General features: G+C 48.7%; 1 protein-coding gene across 1 annotated transcript in view; it reads left to right on the top strand.

The window, feature by feature from the left end:
• The first annotated feature begins 184 nt into the window (after positions 1-184).
• MYL3 (myosin light chain 3) overlaps positions 185-20000 on the top strand; it is a 25349-nt gene continuing 5533 nt past the window's right edge. The window contains exons 1-2 of the mRNA XM_048510513.1: positions 185-464; positions 12619-12646. Of these exons, the coding sequence (XP_048366470.1) occupies positions 333-464; positions 12619-12646 (160 nt within the window). The 5' untranslated portion in view covers positions 185-332. The remainder of the gene's footprint in view (positions 465-12618; positions 12647-20000) is intronic.

The following is a 20000-nucleotide window of genomic DNA, read 5'->3' as shown; positions in this document are numbered from 1 at the left end:
TGCTTCCCTCCACCCTGCCCCCGGAGACAGGCATATTTTGACGCAGCTCCAGGCTCCGTACCTGATACCCCTGACCCCTCTTTCTATTTCGACGCTAATTCAGAACAATGCCAAAAGCAGCCCACTCCAAAATAGCCGGGCCAAACGTCTTGCCCTTTTATAGCAACGGCCCCATTGTGTGATGCGGTATGTGCGAGAGGGGAGGCCACATAACCCGACGTGTGACATTCAAGGGCCGAGAGGTGAATAAAGACCTCGTTGACAGGGACCTCCGGTGCTCTGTTTGATCCTCCCCGAAGTGGTTCCCGTCTCCTTCGCTGCGACCCAGCAAGATGCCCCCCAAGAAGCCTGAACCCAAGAAAGCGGAGCCCAAGAAAGAGGAGGCCAAGCCGGCCGCCAAGCCAGCTCCCCCACCCGAGCCGGAGGCCCCCAAAGAAGTTGAATTTAACCCAGCTAACATCAAGGTAAGTCATCCTAAAGGCGAGATGAAGGAGAGAAGGCAACATGGCATAGCCCAGTCTCACCTTGTGTTGGAAGCTAAGCAGGGTCTGAGCTTTGATGGGAGACCACCAAGGAAGGCTCTGCAGAGGAAGGCAATGGCAAACTACCTCTGCTTCCCACTTGACTTGAAAGCCCCTTGCTGGGGTTGCCACAAGACCACCAAAGACTGCAGAGGAAGGCAATGGCAAACCACCTCAGCCTTTTCACTTGTTTTTAAGGCCTCCTGGTTGAGGTACCGCAAGAAAGGCTCTATAGAGGAAGGCAGTGGCAAACCACATCTGCTTCTTACTTGTTTCAAAAGTCCCTTGCCGGGGTCTTCATCAGTCTTGGAGTAGGAGTGGCATAGGAGGTTAAGAGCTCGTGTATCTAATCTGGAGGAACCGGGTTTGATTCCCAGCTCTGCCGCCTGAGCTGTGGAGGCTTATCTGGGGAATTCGGATTAGCCTGTACACTCCCACACACGCCAGCTGGGTGACCTTGGGCTAGTCACAGCTTCTCGGAGCTCTCTCAGCCCCACCTACCTCACAGGGTGTTTGTTGTGAGGACGGGGGAAGGGCAAGGAGATTGTCAGCCCCTTTGAGTGTCCTGCAGGAGAGAAAGGGGGGATATAAATCCAAACTCCTCCTCCTCCTCCTCCTCCTCCTCCTCCTCCTCCTCCTCCTCCTCCTCCTCCTCCTCCTCTTCTTCTTCTTCTTCTTCTTCTTCTTCTTCTTCTTCTTCCTCTTCCTCTTCCTCTTCCTCTTCCTCCTCCTCCTCCTCCTCCTCCTCCTCCTGTGGCCCAAATGGAAGTAACAGGGAAGGTTTTGTCAGAGGCTTTTTCGTGGCTGTAATTAACTGGCTGTCGTGGGTTTTCCGGGCAGTGTGGTCGTGGTCTGCCAGTTTTCACTCCTCATGTTTCCCTCGCATCTGGGGCTGGCACACTCAGAGGCCCATCAAACTGCACTAGCATTTGCCATCATATTTACATTCGCATTTGGAACCACATTTGCATTCATAAATATATTTATTTTTGCATGTGTGTACATATTTTCTGACACCAAAAACAGATCTAGTCACAGTGCCGTACGGGCATTACCAAACAGTACATACAGGGTGGTTTTAAGAACTCGATGAGACTTTGGTTTTTAATCTTTTTATGAAGTTGTGCGCACAATTAAGCAACTTCTATTTGGGGTGTTGTGGGTTTTTCTGGCTGTGTGGCCATGCTGTGCTAGTTTTAGCTCTTAATATTTCAGCCGTATCTACGGCTTGCATCTTCAGAGGCATAGAATCATAGAAGGGTAGAGTTGGAAGAGACCACACGGGTCATCCAGTCCAACCCCCTGCCATGCAGGAACACACAATCAAAGCACTCCCGACATATGTTCATCCAACCCCTGTTTAAAAACCTCCAAAGAACCTCTGTTTAAAAACCTCCATGTCATGGAGCAGCAGTGGCGTAGGAGGTTACGAGCAGGTGCACTCTGATCTGGAGGAACCGGGTTTGATTCCCAGCTCTGCCGCCTGAGCTGTGGAGGCTTCTCTGGGGAATTCAGATTAGCCTGGGCACTCCCACACACGCCAGCTGGGTGACCTTGGGCTAGTCACAGCTTCTCGGAGCTCTCTCAGCCCCACCTACCTCACAGGGTGTTTGTTGTGAGGGGGGAAGGGCAAGGAGATTGTCAGCCCCTTTGAGTCTCCTGCAGGAGAGGAAGGGGGGATATAAATCCAAACTCTTCTTCTTCATAATAAGATGCATTTCTCTTTGTGGTGAAACATAAGGAGCAAAAATTACCAGACCACAGCCTCATGGCCCAGAAAACCCCCAACTAACGGTTCTGGCCATGAAAACCTTCAATAAAACTTCTGTTTTATTTTTAGCTCAACCTTTCTGGTACACACACACACACACTCACTCTCTCTCTCTCTCTCTCTCTCTCTCTCTCTCACACACACACACACACACACACACAGCATCATTATTCTTATCTGTGAGTCCGTGCTGTCAGAAGCATCCTTTGGCCAACATTCGCAGGTGTGTTTTTCAGTTTGATAACGTTGACAACCTGGGGTAAACCGCGTTCACACTTTTTGAACGTTCGCTGCAATGCTCCCCAGACACGAGGTTAAAAACAATCCTGAATCTGTCAACAACCGTATTGTTCCGTGCCCCCGCTTAGAGAGCTCCCACCTTCTAGGACAGGTGAGAGCCAGGAGGTGTGATCTTCAAGACAGGTGCATCAGGAAAACTGCAGAGAAAGGAAGGGCCTGCTCTCTGTTGTATTCTCTGTTGCTTCTCATAAAACACCCTGCCCGAAAAGATAGCAGTGAGAAACACTACTGTTTTTCCTTACGAGAGTTTGGGGGTCAGGCAACGGTCAATCTTCCCCCGGCCTCCTGTATTCCATGTAGGTGATGTATGGTTTGTAATATACATAATACCCTGTTTCCCCGAATATAAGACATCCCCTGAAAATAAGACGTAGTAGAGGTTTTGCTGAAGTGCGAAATATAAGGCATCCCCTGAAAGTAAGACGTAGCAAAGTTTTTGTTTGGAAGCATGCCCGACGAACAGAACACAGAAATATAAGACATCCCCTGAAAATAAGACATAACGCATCTTTGGGAGCAAAAATTAATATAAGACACTGTCTTGTTTTCGGGGAAACACGGTAATAGATGCTCCCTAGTCCATTTTCACAGATAACTTTGACATCGAGGGGGTTTCTCACTCGCTTGTTTTTCTTTGCTTCTACGTCTGGGGATACGGGGCAGCGGTTGGAAAGGTAGCCAGGCTTTGAATAGCAGAAGAACTCTCCCTCTTCTTTGCGATTTACCTGGCTCCTGTTGATTTTTCGCTGTCTGAAATAGAACACTTACTTGTGGATGCCTGTTAGGTCTCGAACCTTGAATCAATAAATGGACTCTGTATCGGCATTGAAGCACCCAGCTGGACAAAGCCTGTTTTGGGGATCCTGGCTTTTGCTAGCCGTTTTATTCCAATGTTATTCCCTTCCCTTCTCCCAAGGAATGTGAGAAAGAGCTAGTTTGGAGCTAAGGGGCCATCATGCCATCTCCGCTACATAGAGGAAGACTTGAAGGTCTTCCAAGCGATAAGAGGTTCTGTCCCTGTAGCCTAGGACAGCTGGATTCCATCCCACACATTCTCCTGAACTGCTTATTATACCAAGAACTCCGATCCAGTCTGTTATCTCAAGCTTTGGACTCTATGATTGATTATACTGAATCAGATAAAGTAGTTACGCTTCTAAATTGTCAGGATTTTCATTGTTGCCTTATAGTGGCAAAGTTTTTGTCAGAAGTTTGTAAACTGAGTGTGTGACAAACGCGAAGTTTTTTACTATTCACTTTTTAACTGGAACTGTATTTTTATATTATCGTGTATGTGGCAATAAAGGCTTATTGAATTGAATTGAATTGAATTGAATAGTTTGGAGCTAAGGTGCCCCAAGGTTGGCGATAGATAGAGATAGAGCCAACTGGCATGCTACCCCCACAGGACAGAGGAAACAATCCCGTTTTCCATGAGACTAAATGTGTCAGGGGAAACCCTAGTTGTCTACTCGGTGTGTGAAGCCCTAAAGCACAGATCAAGGAAAGAATGTCCCAGAATGGCAGTGATGACATATAGCAGGCTGGCGACATATAACTTGTAGCAATTACACTGAGTTAGGAGTGCATCTCAATCAGCAAGATATAATCCCCCTGACAGTGCCCCAGGAGGTCGGGTTGTTGTGTATTTTCCTTCTCTGGCTCTGCTCTTCTTCCCTTGAACAGCGGAATGGGCGAACCTTTTTCCATGGTCTCAGCTCCGTGCCTGGCAGAGGCGTATCTAGGCAAACTGGAGCCCGGGGACAAAACCTGAGCTTGGCGCCCCACCCCACCCCTGCCCCGGCATAGGTGGCCACCCTCCTTCACAATGACCAAACAATGATTTTTTGCACCAGCTCACAAAACACCCCCCCACCCCCAACAAAACATACATGGCTTTCTCCCCACTACTTTCCTAATTGTGTCATCACACCAACCCTGTGAGGTAGGCTGCTAGCCTGAGAAACACCTCCAAAACAGTGCAAGGGGAATTAACTTTTAAGCATGTAAATCTCTCACAAGTCATCCCCCCATCAGAAGGTTTACCAAACAAACATCAGCATCATCTCTCACAAATCACCTCCTACCCCCAGCAAAACATACATGGCTCTCTCCCCACCACTTTCCTAATTGTATCCTCACACCAACCCTGTGAGGTACATGTTCTCATTCTCTGTTTTCTGAAATTGCATACTCAGGTTATTTATTTATTCCTTCCTTCCTTCCTTCCTTCCTTCCTTCCTTCCTTCCTTCCTTCCTTCCTTCCTTCCTTCCTTCCTTCCTTCCTTCCTTCCTTCCTTCCTTCCTTCCTTCCTTCCTTCCTTCAATTTCTATACCGCCTGATCCCCAAAGGGCTCCGGGCGGTGAACAACAAGAATTAGAGGATCCTCCAGAGATAATTGGTGGACCCGATCTCTCTGAAATAGCCCATTCATCCTATGGATCTGAACACCTGTAAATACTCCCGTTAAACAGTAGGGTTTTAACATTTCCCATTTCTGGTCTGTTCTTCTCTTTGAAAACCCACAGACAGATATTTGCCGCTCACCAGGAACCCACGATAAAGTGGGCAAGATTTTTTTTAAAAAAAATTTCAAATTACCATGAAGAATATTTATTCATTCCATATCCCTCTTTTCTCACTGAGGCTTAGACCAGATTACCTGGCATAAATCAATACAATCTGTGAAGAAACAGAACATGAAACATCACAAGTTTTTGTTCTCATTTCATATGTGATGATAGGTACAAAATAAGAAACTACTTATATAATTTCCATATATAGTCACAAAAATCTTGGGAGAAAGCAGAATATTTGCATAGAAACGTTAACAAAAAGTACCAAAAAACATATAGATAAAATTGTTTTCCAAAACCGTTCAAGCGAAGCGGTACCTTCTTTACTTTCAAATCCAGCTAAAGTTAATTGAAAACATTGCAGGTTGGATTTACACCAGGGAGAAGTGAAAGAGGAATCGAAAGAGCAGGGATAGGAAACTTGAAATGTGGTCATTGCAGTGAGAGGGGCTGTATTTTATTCCTCCCGCAAGCAGTTAAAGGCATTTGTGTGAGCAGTACCTTGTGTGAGAGACTGTAATGCGGGGGGTGTTAACCATGGGGGCTGGGGGCCGGAGCTGGGCCCTTGAGAGGGGTTATCAGGCCTGCAAACCAACCCCCCTCCCCAACCCAGTTACATTTATGTCCTCAGGGGTGTAACGAGGCAAACTGGAGCCCTGGGCAAAACCTGAGTTGGATGCCCCCCCCCCCCCCCGGGCGGCCACTCCACCACGACCAAATTTTTTTTGCACCAGGACATTGGTGCCTGCAGGGGGTGCATTTTTAGACATATCAGCACCACAATTTCAGCGTATCATCAGGAGACTGTCCTTATGCTGCCCCCCAAGTTTGGTAAGGTTTGGTTCAAGGAGTCCAAAGGAGTCCTTTGGGAGTCCATAACTTTGGACTTCCTGAACCAAACCACACCAAATTTGGGGGGGGGGGGGTAGCATAAGGTCAGTCTCCTGATGATACGCTGAAATTTTGGTGCCGCTAGCCTAAAAGATGCGCCCCCTGCAGGCCAAAAATGGAAAACCACTAAAAATACCCAAAAACGAACTCTGCATTTTGATGCCCCCCCACAAGGTGATGCCCTGGGCAGCTGCCCACCTTGCCCAATGGGCATTACGCCCCTGTATGTCCTATCCAGCCCTCGTAACAAATGAATTCAACACCCCTGCTGTAATGTATGCATTTTTATTTATTTGTGTATTTGTACAGAATCATAGAGTTGAACGAGACAACCAGGGCCATCAAGTCCAACCCCCTGCCATGCAGGAATAACACAATCAAAGCACTCTCGACAGATGTTCATCCAGCGTCTGTTTAAAAACCTCCAAAGAAAGAGACTCCACCTCTCTCTGAGACCATGAATCCCACTGTCAAACAGCCCTGACAGTCAGAAAGTTCCCAATTTTCTCCCCCATGAGGAGGCAAAGCAGGTTATCATAACCTTTCCTTCTCCACCTTATTCTAACAATAACCTTGTGGGGTACATAGGATTGTCATCTTTGGGATGAGAAATTCCTGGACATTTTTTTTGGGGGGGGGGGGGAGGAAGGCAGATCCTGGACAGGGTGATTCCTGATGAGGGGAAGAAGAAGAAGAAGAAGAGTTTGGATTTATATCCCCCCTTTCTCTCCTGCAGGAGACTCAAAGGGGCTTACAATCTTCTTGCCCTTCCTCCCCCCCCACAACAAACACCCTGTGAGGTAGGTGGGGCTGAGAGAGCTCCGAGAAGCTGTGACTAGCCCAAGGTCACCCAGCTGGCGTGTGTGTGAGTGTACAGGCTAATCTGAATTCCCCAGATAAGCCTCCACAACTCAAGCGACAGAGCTGGGAATCAAACCCGGTTCCTCCGGATTAGATACACGAGCTCTTAACCTCCTACGCCACTGCTGAAGGACCATCAGCAAGGTATAATCAGAGGTGAGATCCAACCAGTTCTCACCACTTCTCTAGAAGTGGTTACTAATTTTTCCTGAGTGCCGAGAAGGGGTTACTAAAGCAACCTCCCTGCCCAATAGGGACTGGAGGGGCGTGTGTGCGGTGGCGCCACTGTTTGAATCCCACCACCATTGGAACCTGTTATTAAATTTTTTGGATCCCACCACTGGGTATAATGGTAGAGGACCCACCATCCAGAGAAGCCATTTTCGACATCTCTGTGGTCTGAAGATCAGTTGTAATTCCTGGGGATCTCCGAGCCTTTCCTGGAGACCGTTGGCCTTAGAGACATAGGCTCGAGAGAGTGCCGCAGCCATAGTTTGGATGCATACAAGTCAGTGGTGGGATCCAAAAATTTTAGTAACAGGTTCCCATGGTGGTGGGATTCAAACTGTGGTGTAGCACCAATGGGGCTGGGCGGGGCACGATGGGGGTGTGGCCGGGCATTCTGGGGGCGGGGCATTCCTGGGCGGGGCTGTGGCAAGGATGCAGCCGCTGCGCCAGTCCTTGGGCGGGAAACGAATGCACGCAGGCGCAGGCTGCCACGCACGCCGGTGCATCTCCTGCTAGACTGCTTCAAGTTCTGCGCGCTACTATTGAGAGGAAGGGCGTAACTAAGGCAAAAATCACGTGGCAAAATCACCAATTAGTAACCCCCTCTCGGCACACACAAATAATTAGTAACCTACTCTTGGGAACCTGTGAGAACCTGCTGGATCCCACCTCTGATACAAGTGCAGCCATGCCATTTTTATGAGATTTGGGCAGTGGCGGGATTCAAATAACTTAAGAACATAAGAACAAGCCAGCTGGATCAGACCAGAGTCCATCTAGTCCAGCTCTCTGCTACTCGCAGTGGCCCACCAGGTGCCTTTGGGAGCTCATGTGCAGGATGTGAAAGCAATGGCCTTCTGTGGCTGTTGCTCCCGAGCACCTGGTCTGTTAAGGCATCTGCAATCTCAGATCAAAGAGGATCAAGATTGGTAGCCATAGATAGACTTCTCCTCCATAAATCTGTCCAAGCCCCTTTTAAAGCTATCCAGGTGAGTGGCCATCACCACCTCCTGTGGCAGCATATTCCAAACACCAATCACACGTTGTGTGAAGAAGTGTTTCCTTTTATTAGTCCTAATTCTTCCCCCCAGCATTTTCAATGGATGCCCCCTGGTTCTAGTATTGTGAGAAAGAGAGAAAAATGTCTCTCTGTCAACATTTTCTACCCCATGCATCATTTTATAGACTTCAATCATATCCCCCCTCAGACGTCTCCTCTCCAAACTAAAGAGTCCCAAATGCTGCAGCCTCTCCTCATAGGGAAGGTGCTCCAGTCCCTCAATCATCCTCGTTGCCCTTCTCTGCACTTTTTCTATCTCCTCAATATCCTTTTTGAGATGTGGCGACCAGAACTGGACACAGTACTCCAAGTGCGGTCGCACCACTGCTTTATATAAGGGCATGACAATCTTTGCAGTGTTATTATCAATTCCTTTCCAAATTATCCCCAGCATAGAGTTTGCCTTTTTCACAGCTGCCGTGCATTGAGTTGACATTCCCATGGAACTATCCACTAAGACGCCCAAATCCCTTTCCTGGTCTGTGACTGATAGCACTGACCCCTGTAGCGTGTATGTGAAGTTTGGATTTTGCTGCCTATTATTGCATCACTTTACATTTTGCTACATTGAACTGCATTTGCCATTTCTGAGCCCACTCACCTAATTTATCAAGGTCCGCTTGGAGCTCTTAGCAATCCAACTACTGTGGTTCTCACCACCCTACATAATTTGGTATCATCTGCAAAACTTGGCGCACGCTTTACCCACCCCTACTTCCAGGTCATTTATGAATAGGTTAAAGAGCACTGGTCCCAATACGGATCCTTGGGGGACACCACTCCCTACATCTCTCCATTGTGAGAACTTCCCATTTACACCCACTCTTTGCTTCCTGTTTCTCAACCAGTTTTTAATCCATAGGAGGACTTCCCCTCTTATTCCTTCATTGCTGAGTTTTCTCAATAGTCTCTGGTGAGGAACAGGAACTTAACAACCGGTTGCGGTGGTGGGATTCAAATAATTTAACAACTGGTTGTTTACAAGCACCATTTTAACACCCGGTTCTGCCAAAGTGTTGCGAACCGGCTGCATCCCACCACTGGATTTGGGGACAGAAGAATGCAGAGGTTACAGGAATGTCCAGGGGTGAAGACCAGACACTGGCCTTTTCCCTTTTGTTTTAAACACAAAACAGTTAAGCGGGTGGGTTTCCCAGCCTGTCCTTTGCTTTCCGGGCAACTGTCCCAAAACGAAAAAGTCCTGGCTAGCTTTATTTCCCCCCCAATTGGTTGGCTGCCCAGGGGAAAAGCAGAGGAGGCGGCCAGATCGTTTGAGGCCTGCCGTTCGAGATCCCGCGCTCATGTTTCCAAAGGCCATTAGCAGGGGATCAGGCCAGCGGTAAAAATGTTTTACATTTCTGGTGGCGGACGCTTGCCAGGAAACGCAGCGCGCTCCTCCCAAACGGCTGTTGCTCCGCTCCGCTGGGGTTTCAGATTGGTTCCCCCGGGCTGTGGACCAGGCTGGGGGAATGTTCTCAATCAAAGGAGGGAGGCGATCATCTTACGGCCCAAAAGCCTCCCTGTCAACTCGGGTTAGGACTCAAAAGAACCAGAGCCAGCAAGCACAGGCTTAAGGAGATGGTCCTCATTAGACCCCCCCCCTCCCCTCCAAGGATGCTTGTTGAAAACCGTCCTCCAGGGACATGTGTTCTGTTGGCCTTGCACAGTATATTAGTTCCAGCAGCCGTTTGTAAGGCTGAGATACAGCTACGTGCGCCGTTGTCAATGTACTTGTGAAATAGGGAACCAGTGTGGTTACAGCGAACACAATTTCTTTTTCCACAGTTCCCTTTTTAAATAGACACCCACGGAGGCCTCTGACTTTCTCCTCTATCTCTCCCCCCCCCCCCAAATGCGCCTTTTTTCATGGCACATTCTGTTTCAGCTTTTTTTTAAAATGTTCTAAGATTAATGCTACAGCCACAGAGGGAGATATCAGTTCAGCGACTCCGAATGGAATGCATCATTCGGCAGGTAGTTAGCAGATGGGTTGCCATTTATATTGTGTCAAAGCCTTGTTTATCTGCAGTAGAACGCCTGGATTTCAGTCTAGTACCACCTTAGAAACAGAGGTGGGATCCAGCGGGTTCTCACAGGTTCCCAAGAGTAGGTTACTCATTATTTGTGTGTGCCGAGAGGGGGTTACTAATGGGTGATTTTGCCATGTGATTTTTTGCCTTAGTTACGCCCCTCCTCTCAGCAGTCGCGCGCAGAACTTGAAGTTGTCTAGCAGGAGGTGCACCGGTGTGCGTGGCAGCCTGCGCCTGCGTGCATTCGTTTCCCGCCCAAGGACCGGTGCGGCGGCTGTGTCCTTGCCACAGCCCCGCCCAGCAATGTGTACTTCGTTTATATCCCAACGTTCTCCCAGAGAGCCCGCATGGTGTAGTGGTTAAGAGTGGTGGATTCTAACCTGGGTATGTTTCTCGCTCCTCCACATGTATCCGGATCACCTTCAAGGTGCTGGTGATAACCTTTAAGGCCCTTCGCGGCCTGGGACCCTCATACCTTCGCAACTGTCTCACCTCATATGACCCAAGGTGGGCTCTGCAGTCGGCAGAGGCCAACTTACTGACGACTGTATGCTGCTATGTTTTTATATGTCTTATAGATCTGATTATGAATTTTAATGTATTATGCATTGCTGTATTTGTATTATTGTATTTACATTTACTGTACACTGCCCAGAGCCCTTTGGAAGTGGGTGGTTTCCAAATCAAATCAAATCAAATCAAATCAAATCAAATCAAATCAAATCAAATCAAATCAAATCAAATCAAATCAATGAATGAATGAATGAATGAATGAATGAATGAATGAATGAATGAATGAATGAATGAATGAATGAATGAAGCCAGCTAGGTAACCTTAGGTTAGTTTCAGTTTGTTCAGAACCCTCTCACCTGTCCCACCTGCCTCATAAGGTGTCTGTTGTGGGGAGAGGAAGGGAAGGAGTTTGTAAGCTGCTCAGAGGCTCCTTATGGTTGAGGAAAGTGGGGTATAAGTACGAATTCTTCTTCCTCCTCATCCTCTTCTTCTATGCAATGATGACCACAGTTCTCTCAGAACTCTCTCAGCCCTACCTGCCTCGTGAGGCATCTGTCCTGGGGAGAGGAAGGGGAGAACTTTGGAAGCCTCTTGGAAACTTTTTACAATTGAGAAAAGCGGGGTATAAATCCAAACTCTTCTTTTTCTTCCCAAGTGTTACTAACATCGTTCTCCTCACCTCTGCTTTATCCATACAATGACCCTGTGAGGTGGGCTAGGCCGACAATGTGGCCCAAGGCTACCCTGCGAACTTCCGTGGCAGAGTGGGATTCAAACCTGGTTCTCCCTCATCCTAGTACGACACTGTAATCGTGACACACGCTGAGTGTTGTAAAGAAGAAACTCACAAATGCATATTGTAATCAGTTAGGTCAGAGCCAGGGGCATATCTGCCCAGGGGAACATATGGGGCCAAATGTCCCCGGGCTTGCTTGTTCATTCATTCATTCATTCATTCATTCATTCATTCATTCATTCATTCATTCATTCATTAGTTAGATTTTTATACCGCCCCATCCCCGAGGGGCTCCAGGCGGTGTATAGCATAAAATTTTCAGTACAGCATAAAATCCTAAATTCCAAAACCTTTAAAACAGCAATAAAATTAATAATAATCAGAGGCGTCCCGCAAAACCCCATGTTTAGTTAAATCCTCCCTAAAAGGGAGGGACGGCGAGTCCCATCAGATGAAGGGCTTAGATGTGAAAAGCCAAAGCGGGGGCGGGGGCACCTTCAGCGGCTGGTACCTCCAAAGGCCTGGCGGAACAACTCCGTCTTGCAGGCCCTGCGGAACTCGCTAAGACAGCTGGAGGGAGAGTGTTCCACCAGGCCGGGGCCAGATCCGTGAAGGCCCTGGCCCGTGTGGAGGCCAGCCGCATCATTGAGGGGCCAGGGACCACCAGTAGATTGGCCTCAGCTGAACGAAGAGGCCGTGTGGGGACACATGGGGTGATGCGGTCTCGAAGATACGAGGGTCCCAGACCGCGTAAGGCCTTAAAGGTCAATAGCTTCAGCTATTTAGTCCTGTGGGGGGCGGAAAATCGCCCCCACACCCCTCCTCCTTCTCCCCAGGTCCATACACTGACCCGGTGCAAAAAAAATGGTTTGGTCATGGTGTGGGAGGGGGGCTGCCCGTACTGGTGGGGGGGCGGGTGAAAAACTCAGATTTTCCAACAGGCTACATTTTTCCTAGACATGCCTCTGGTTAGAGCAGAGAAGAAACGCTTTGGAGTAAAAAAAACGAGCATCCACGTGTGATACATTCTTAAATACAGTCAAATCGATTGCCTTTTGGTTTTGCATGATTCTTGCCTGGGGTCTTCTTGAAAATTAACTCACTGTTTTCTTTAAAAAATCTTTTCCAGCTTGAATTCAACAACGAGCAGATCCAAGGTAAGGACTTTCGGGGTTTCGTTTGTTTCTTTTCTTGATGCTGAACTGTGATTACTTTTCATGTATTGAATGCTCAGAGAGATGTAAAGTCTGGGGCAGGCTCAAGGCGTACCCCCTGCGGAACAGATTTGCTATCCCTCAACTGGATCTCCAAGAAGTAGAACTGATATATTTTTCGCAGCGGCTGCGTCCTTGCCACAGCCCCGCCCAGGAATGCCCCGCCCCCGGAATGCCCGGCCACGCCCCCAGAATGCCCCGCCCAGCCCCATTAATGCTACGCCACAGTTTCAATCCCACCACCATGGGAACCTGTTACTAAAAATTTTGGATCCCACCACTGCATATAATCCTTGATCAGCAGACTCAAATATAATCTAATACAAAATAAAATGGATTGCATTTATAATCTTCTTGCTTAAAATAAACTAACATGAACTGGTATACTGGATAAAAGCAACTTTCACCATTAATCATTTAGGCAGCCTGACTAATTTTAACTGCAAGCTGGAATTAGAACTGATCTCTAGACCACAGAAAATGGCTTCCTTCGAGGGTGGAGTCTATGGTATTATATACCACTGAAGTCCTGCCCCTCCTCAAACCCCTCCCTCACCAGCCTTCCCCCCAAATCTCCAGGTGTTCCATAGTCCAGAGGTGGCAAGACTATGGCTGAACCGCTCACTCGAGTTCAAAAGAAATGGCAATGGAAAAGAAGATTTGATTTTATATCCTGCTTTTCTCATTTGTAAGGAGACTCAAAGCAGCATACAAAATCCTTCTCCTCCTGTCCCCACAACAGACCCCTTGTGAGGCAGTTGGGGCTGAGAGAGTTCTGAGAGAACTGTGACAGGCCCAAGGTCACCCAGCAGGCTTCATGTGGAGGAGCAGGGAAACAAACCCAGTTCACCAGATAAGACTCTGCTGCTCGTGTGGAGGAGTGGGGAATCAAACCCAGTGCTCCAGATCAGAGTCCACAGATCACATGTAGGAATGGGGAATCAAACCCTGTTCTCCGGATTAGAGTCTGCCACTTTTAGCCACTACAGCAGGGGTCTGCAACCTGCGGCTCTCCAGATGTTCATGGACTACAAATCCCATCAGCCCCACGCTAGCAGGGGCTGATCGGAATTGTAGTCCACGGACATCTGGAGAGCCGCAGGTTGCAGACCCCTGCACTACACCATGCGGGCAAATGAAAGCCAAGAAGGAGAAGAATTGCACAATCAATCAATCAATCAATCAATCAATCAATCAATCAATCAATCAATCAATCAATCAATCAATCAGTCCGTCAAGTGAAGGGAAATGCAGCAAAAGGTGTGCCATAGAAGAAGAAGAAGAAGAAGAAGAAGAAGAAGAAGAAGAAGAGGAGGAGGAGGAGGAGGAGGAGGAGGAGGAGGAGGAGGAGGAGTTTGGATGTATATCCCCCCTTTCTCTCCTGCAGGAGACTCAAAGGGGCTGACAATCTCCTTGCCCTTCCCCCCTCACAACAAACACCCTGTGAGGTATGTGGGGCTGAGAGAGCTACGAGAAGCTGTGACTAGCCCAAGGTCACCCAGCTGGCGTGTGTGGGAGTGCACAGGCTAATCTGAATTCCCCAGAGAAGCCTCCACAGCTCAGGCGGCAGAGCTGGGAATCAAACCCGGTTCCTCCAGATTAGATGCACGAGCTCTTAACCTCCTACGATACGGTAAATGGGAGGGCAACGTGAGTGCACAAGAATAGCAAAGAGAGTGGGCTGTTGGCGTTTATGCCACAGAATCCTCCAAGGTAAGCGGTCTTCAGATTTGACTGGCAGTCCCAAGAAGCGACTGTTTCCAGAGCCTCTTTGGGCACAGTTGGGGCATATTTGCCGCGCGGATGTGCTGCCAGCGCTCTCTCCTCCTGTACAGCTGCCCTTGCCCACAAGTAATAGCGCAGATAATAAGACATCGCTTTTCCGTATGTTCTTGCCTTATATTAAAAACGTTTGGCTTGGAAAATGTTTCTTTCCCCTATAGTCCAATTGGGAGCTAATCGACTGCAGATACAGAATTCTTCTGGGGGAAGGCTTGGCTGTTCAGCTCGATTTCCCCGCCCTCTCCACCCCCCACAAAGGCAAATGCCGGGATCAATTTTCCTGCCTGTCAGAGCAATGAACACCCTGATGAACATCATGCATGGAAGAAGAGTGGATTTATACTCGCCTTTCTCTCCTATAAGGAGACTCATAGGGGCTTACAAACTCCTTTTCCCCTCCTCCCCCCACAACTGACACCCTGTGAAGTAGGTGGGGCTGAGAGAGTTCTCAGAGAACTGGGACTGGCCAGTGGTGGGATCCAAAAATTTTAGGAACAGGTTCCCATGGTGGTGGGATTCAAACTGTGGCGTAGCGCCAATGGGGCTGGGCGGGACACGACGGGGGCGTGGCCGGGCATCCTGGGGCGGGGCATTCCTGGGCAGGGCTGTGGCAAGGACGCCTTGGGCGGGAAACGAATGCACGCAGGTGCAGGCTGCCACACACGCTGGCGCACCTCCTGCTAGACTGCTTCAAGTTCTGCGCGCTACTGCTGAGAGGAGGAACGTAACTAAGGCCAAAATCACGTGGCAAAATCACTGATTAGCAACCCCCTCTCGGCACACACAAATAATTAGTCACCTACTCTCGGGAACCTGTGAGAATCTGCTGGATCCCACCTCTGGGACTGGCCCAAAGGTAATCCAGCAAGCTTCATAGATAGGTGCATAGAAACAACTAGCTAACCAGAAAAGAGTCTGCTCCTCGTATATAGGAATGGGAAATAAAACCAGATTAGAGTTCACCACTCCTCCCCACTGCCCCACCCTGGTGAGAGCAGGGATTTGAACCTGGATTTCCCAGATCCTAGTCTGACAGCTTAACTGCTACATTCCACTGGCTCTTGATTCGATATGACACCAATTTATGACCAGGATATCTCCCTGCAGATTTAAACTGCGGGTTTGAAATGCTGGACATAAACAGATGCAATATGAAACCAACCACTAGATGGAGCAAAACACATGCAGAGCAGACTCCACCCCCAGAAACAGGTACTCGCATGCCAGACATATGAGAATGCAGGAAAGCCCTGAATTTTGTGGTTTTGCAGAGAAAGATCTAGTTGCAAAGTGCCTGGTTTCCAATTCAATCGAATTTCCCCTCATCCACGTAGCAGCTGCAAGTGATTTCAGTTTTAAAGTCAGCAGGCGCTCATTTGACACAGGAGAGCTTTGTGGGGGACACCTTTATGATTCTAAGGGACATCAGTACCAAAGTTATGGTCGCCACATCTCAAAAAGGATACCGAAGAGATAGAAAAAGTGCAGAGAAGGGCAACAAGGATGATTGAAGGATTGGAGCACCTTCCCTAGGAGGAGAGGCTGCAGCGTTTGGGGCTCTTTTGTTTGGAGAGGAGACGTCTGAGGGGGGATACGATTGAAGTCTATAAAATTATGCATGGGGTAGAAAATGTGGACAGAGAGAAATTGTTCTCTCTTTCTCACAATACTAGAACCAGGGGGCATCCCTTGAAAATGCTGGGGGGAAGAATTGGGACTAATAAAAGGAAACACTTCTTCACGGAACGTGTGATTGGTGTTTGGAATATGCTGCCACAGGAGGTGGTGATGGCCACTCACCTGGATAGCTTTAAAAGGGGCTTGGACAGATTGATGGAGGAGAAGTCAATCTATGGTTACCAATCTTGATCCTCCTTGATCTGAGATTGCAAATGCCTTAGCAGACCAGGTGATCGGGAGCAGCAGCAGCAGAAGGCCATTGCTTTCACTTCCTGCATGTGAGCTCCCAAAGGCACCTGGTGGGCCACTGCGAGTAGCAGAGAGCTGGACTCGATGGACTCTGGTCTGATCCAGCTGGCTTGTTCTTATGTTCTTATGTTCTTATGTAAATAGCTCCTCACCAGAGGCTTTCAACTCTGGAAAAAAGTGGGGGGGGGGGCAGGAGTCCCCTCCCTCTGTCCTGATTCATGGCACCTATGAAGAGAATGGGATGAGCATATTTTGTCTAAGACAGAGTCCCCGAGCCGGGCCTCCGGGGAACTGGATGCAGGCAAATTGCCTTCGGAGTCACAGGGGCCTTTTCTACTCCTCCTGCTTCCAAGCCGCTCCCCACAACATCGGCCCACTGTCTGCGGCGGGAGAACGAAGCCAGGCCTTCTTTTGACAGCCGCCGTCAAAAAACCCAACGGCAACGCGGATCCTGCTGACAAGGTTTTTCGATAATGATAGGCCAGAAGAAAGCCAAAGGCCCCCCTTGTTTATTCAGCTGCTGTCTTGGAAACTGGTCTCTGTCATGGTCAACACATTCTGCGTTGCAAAACAACAGACCTCGGGGTCATGGGACGCTTTATGGACGATGGAGGGGAAGGGAAAACCGGGGTGACGGAAAGAGCACTAGCCCAGATAATGTCCAGCGTTCATAAGCATAAGCGTTTTATTGTCATTGTGCACGCCAGGGACGTAGGCATAGATTTTGTATGGGGTGGGTTTGGGAGGAGGGGCCACGCCCCCACCTGCCCCATGGGGCGTGGCCATGTCTCCACAAGCCCCGGGCTCAGTGCTTATAAAAGCAGCTTTCCGAGGCCAGGGACAGCAGACTCCCCTGCCCCGCCCACCCCATCACCGGCTGGGCTCCCAGCTGGCAGCCCCAGGTGCAAGATCTGAGTTTTGCACACACACCCCCCCCCCATGGGCAGCTGCTTTGATGCTGGAATTCACCCCCAAACAGCATCATTTTCAATGGTGTTTAAACTAGGAAGCTAGATTCTCCTTTTAAATTCACCTTAGAGGGAGAATCTGGGTCCCCAGTTAAATCAACAGTGAAAGTGATGCTGTTTGGGGGTGGATTCTCCCCCACCGTAAAACAGTATCACTTTCAATGTTTAAACTGGGGACCTCAGATTCTCTCTTTAAATCCATGGTGAAGGGGGTGGATTTAAAAGGAGAATCTGGGGAAATTTGGGGGAGGTGCCTGCTTTCAGGGGTGCAATTGTTAAGCTAGCAGCACCAAACTTTCAGGGTATATTTAGGAGACTTTCCTGATGATTCCATCCAGGTTTGGCGAAGTTTGGTTCAGGGGGTCCAAAGTTATGGGCCCTTAAAGGTGTAGCCCCCATCTCCTATTAGCTCCCACTGGAAACAATGGGGCACCCCCTTTGGCATTCCATAACTTTGTGCCCCTTTGACCAAATCTCACCAAACCTGGGAGGTATCATCAGGAGAGTTTCCTAAAGATACCCTGAAATTTTGGTGCTGCTAGCACAAATTATATGTGGCCCCTGCACGCACAACGAAATTTACAGCAGCATTCCTGGATGCACACAATTTCAGACTCAGACCCCATCCTCACTTTCCCCTTCCTCCACCCATCCCTACACAGCCCCAAACACATCAACACGAAGCCATAGAGTTCAGCATCGCCACAGCTCTAGAGTAGAAGCTGTCTCTAAGCCTCTTTGTCCTAGTTTTGATAGACCTGTCTTGTCTGCCGGATGGTCACAGTTCAAAAAGAGAGTGTTGCTGGATGAGACGGGTCTCTCAGAATATTTTGGGCTTTCTTTAGGCTTGGGAAATTATCGAGTTCTTCCAAGGAGGGGAGAGGGCAGCCGATAATCCTCTGTGCAGTAGTGATCACCCTTTGGAGCGCCTTCCTATCCGCCACTGGGCAACTGGAGAACCGTACACAGATGCAGTAGGTTAAGACACTCTCTATAGCACAGCGGTAAAAGGACACCAGGAGTTTTCCATTCAGTTGTTGTTTCCTTAAAAGTCTCAGATAGTACAGTCTTTGCTGGACCTTCTTAACCGCCGCGGCAGTCTGTACGCCCCAGGTTAAGTATAGGTAGCCTAGCAATCTAGGTTAGGACAGGTGATGAACTTTGATGCTTTGCTATTGCTTGCCTCTGTGGAGCAACCCTGGACTTCTTTGGTGGTCTCCCATCCTAGTACTGACCAGAGCTGACCCTACTTAGCTTCCACAGTCTGACAAGACTGGATCCGCCTGGCCATCTAAATCAAGCAAAAGACCTACAGAGGCAGTTTGCTATTGCTCGTCTCTGCAGAGCAACTCTGGACTTCCTTTGTGTTCTCTCATTCTAGCCCTGACCGACACTGTCTCTGCTAAGCTCCCGAGATCTAAGATTAGGCTCACCTGCCCCATCCGATCAGGTTAGAAGAATAGGCGCTACTAGACAGTGGTGGGATCCAAAAATGTTAGTAACATGTTCCCATGGTGGTGGGATTCAAACTGTGGCGTAGCACCAATGGGGTTGGGCGGGGCACGACGGGGGCATGGCTGGGCATTCTGGGGCGGGGCATTCCTGGGCGGGGCTGTGGCAAGGATGCAGCTGCTGCGTCGGTCCTTGGGCGGAAACGAATGCAAGCAGGCGCAGGCTGCCACGCACGCCGGTGTACCTCCTGCTAGACTGCTTCAAGTTCTGTGCCCTACTGCTGAGAGGAGGAGCGTAACTAAGGCCAAAATCACGTGGCAAAATCACCCATTAGTAACCCCCTCTCGGCACACACAAATAATGAGTAACCTACTCTCGGGAACCTGTGGGAACCTGCTGGATCCCACCTCTGCTACTAGATAACAGGCAGGTGCTTCTTGGCCTGAAACGTTCCATGTTTGAAGATGTTCCCGTGAGATGGTTGTGAGGCAAAATCCTTCAAGGCTAATTTACCAAAGCTTCTTTTCTGGATTCACCCCACAAATAGACAATGCTCATCTCAGTTGTACTGAGCTGAAGAAGAGTCTGGATTTTAATTTGAGAGTTGGCCCCATTTCTTTAGGGAAGGCCTTCAACGTTTATCTTAATGATCATCTCTGCGGCCTCGGGAAACTGCATGAGACTCTACTTATTATTATTATTATTGTTCTCATTAACATTCTTCTGGAAGCTATACTCAAAGATAATTTGCCACAGTAGGAAATGAACCTCCGGACAATAGTGAAGTATTTGGCTGTACAAATAAACAAGTCAAGCCGTGACATGAACCACACACTGGGAATCACGGGGCCGCTCCATTTGAACTTCGGGACTTTTCCGAGGTCAACCAGGACAAGGGCTTTCTGGTAATTCCTGGCTGTTGATGGGTTATCCAAACGACGGGGACAAACTCGTTGACCGGATCCTGGCCATTCCACGTGACCCCTTCCAGGAAGTCCGGAGGAGATGGAATGCAAGCATATCTGATAGCACGACCAACAGCGGAGTTCATCAAACTTCGAGAGCCAAAACAAAATAGAAGGATTAGAGGCTGGTTGAGCACAGTTTGTCTTTTGTTTGAAAATAAACAAAGGGGTTGTGTTTGGCTTTTTTAAAATGTAAGCACA

This window comes from Sphaerodactylus townsendi, linkage group LG11 (genome assembly GCF_021028975.2).
Source record: "Sphaerodactylus townsendi isolate TG3544 linkage group LG11, MPM_Stown_v2.3, whole genome shotgun sequence".
In the NCBI taxonomy this organism is placed as follows: Eukaryota; Metazoa; Chordata; class Lepidosauria; order Squamata; family Sphaerodactylidae; genus Sphaerodactylus; species Sphaerodactylus townsendi.
Note: the sequence above shows the minus strand (reverse complement) of the source record. Positions and strands in the feature narration are given on the sequence as shown.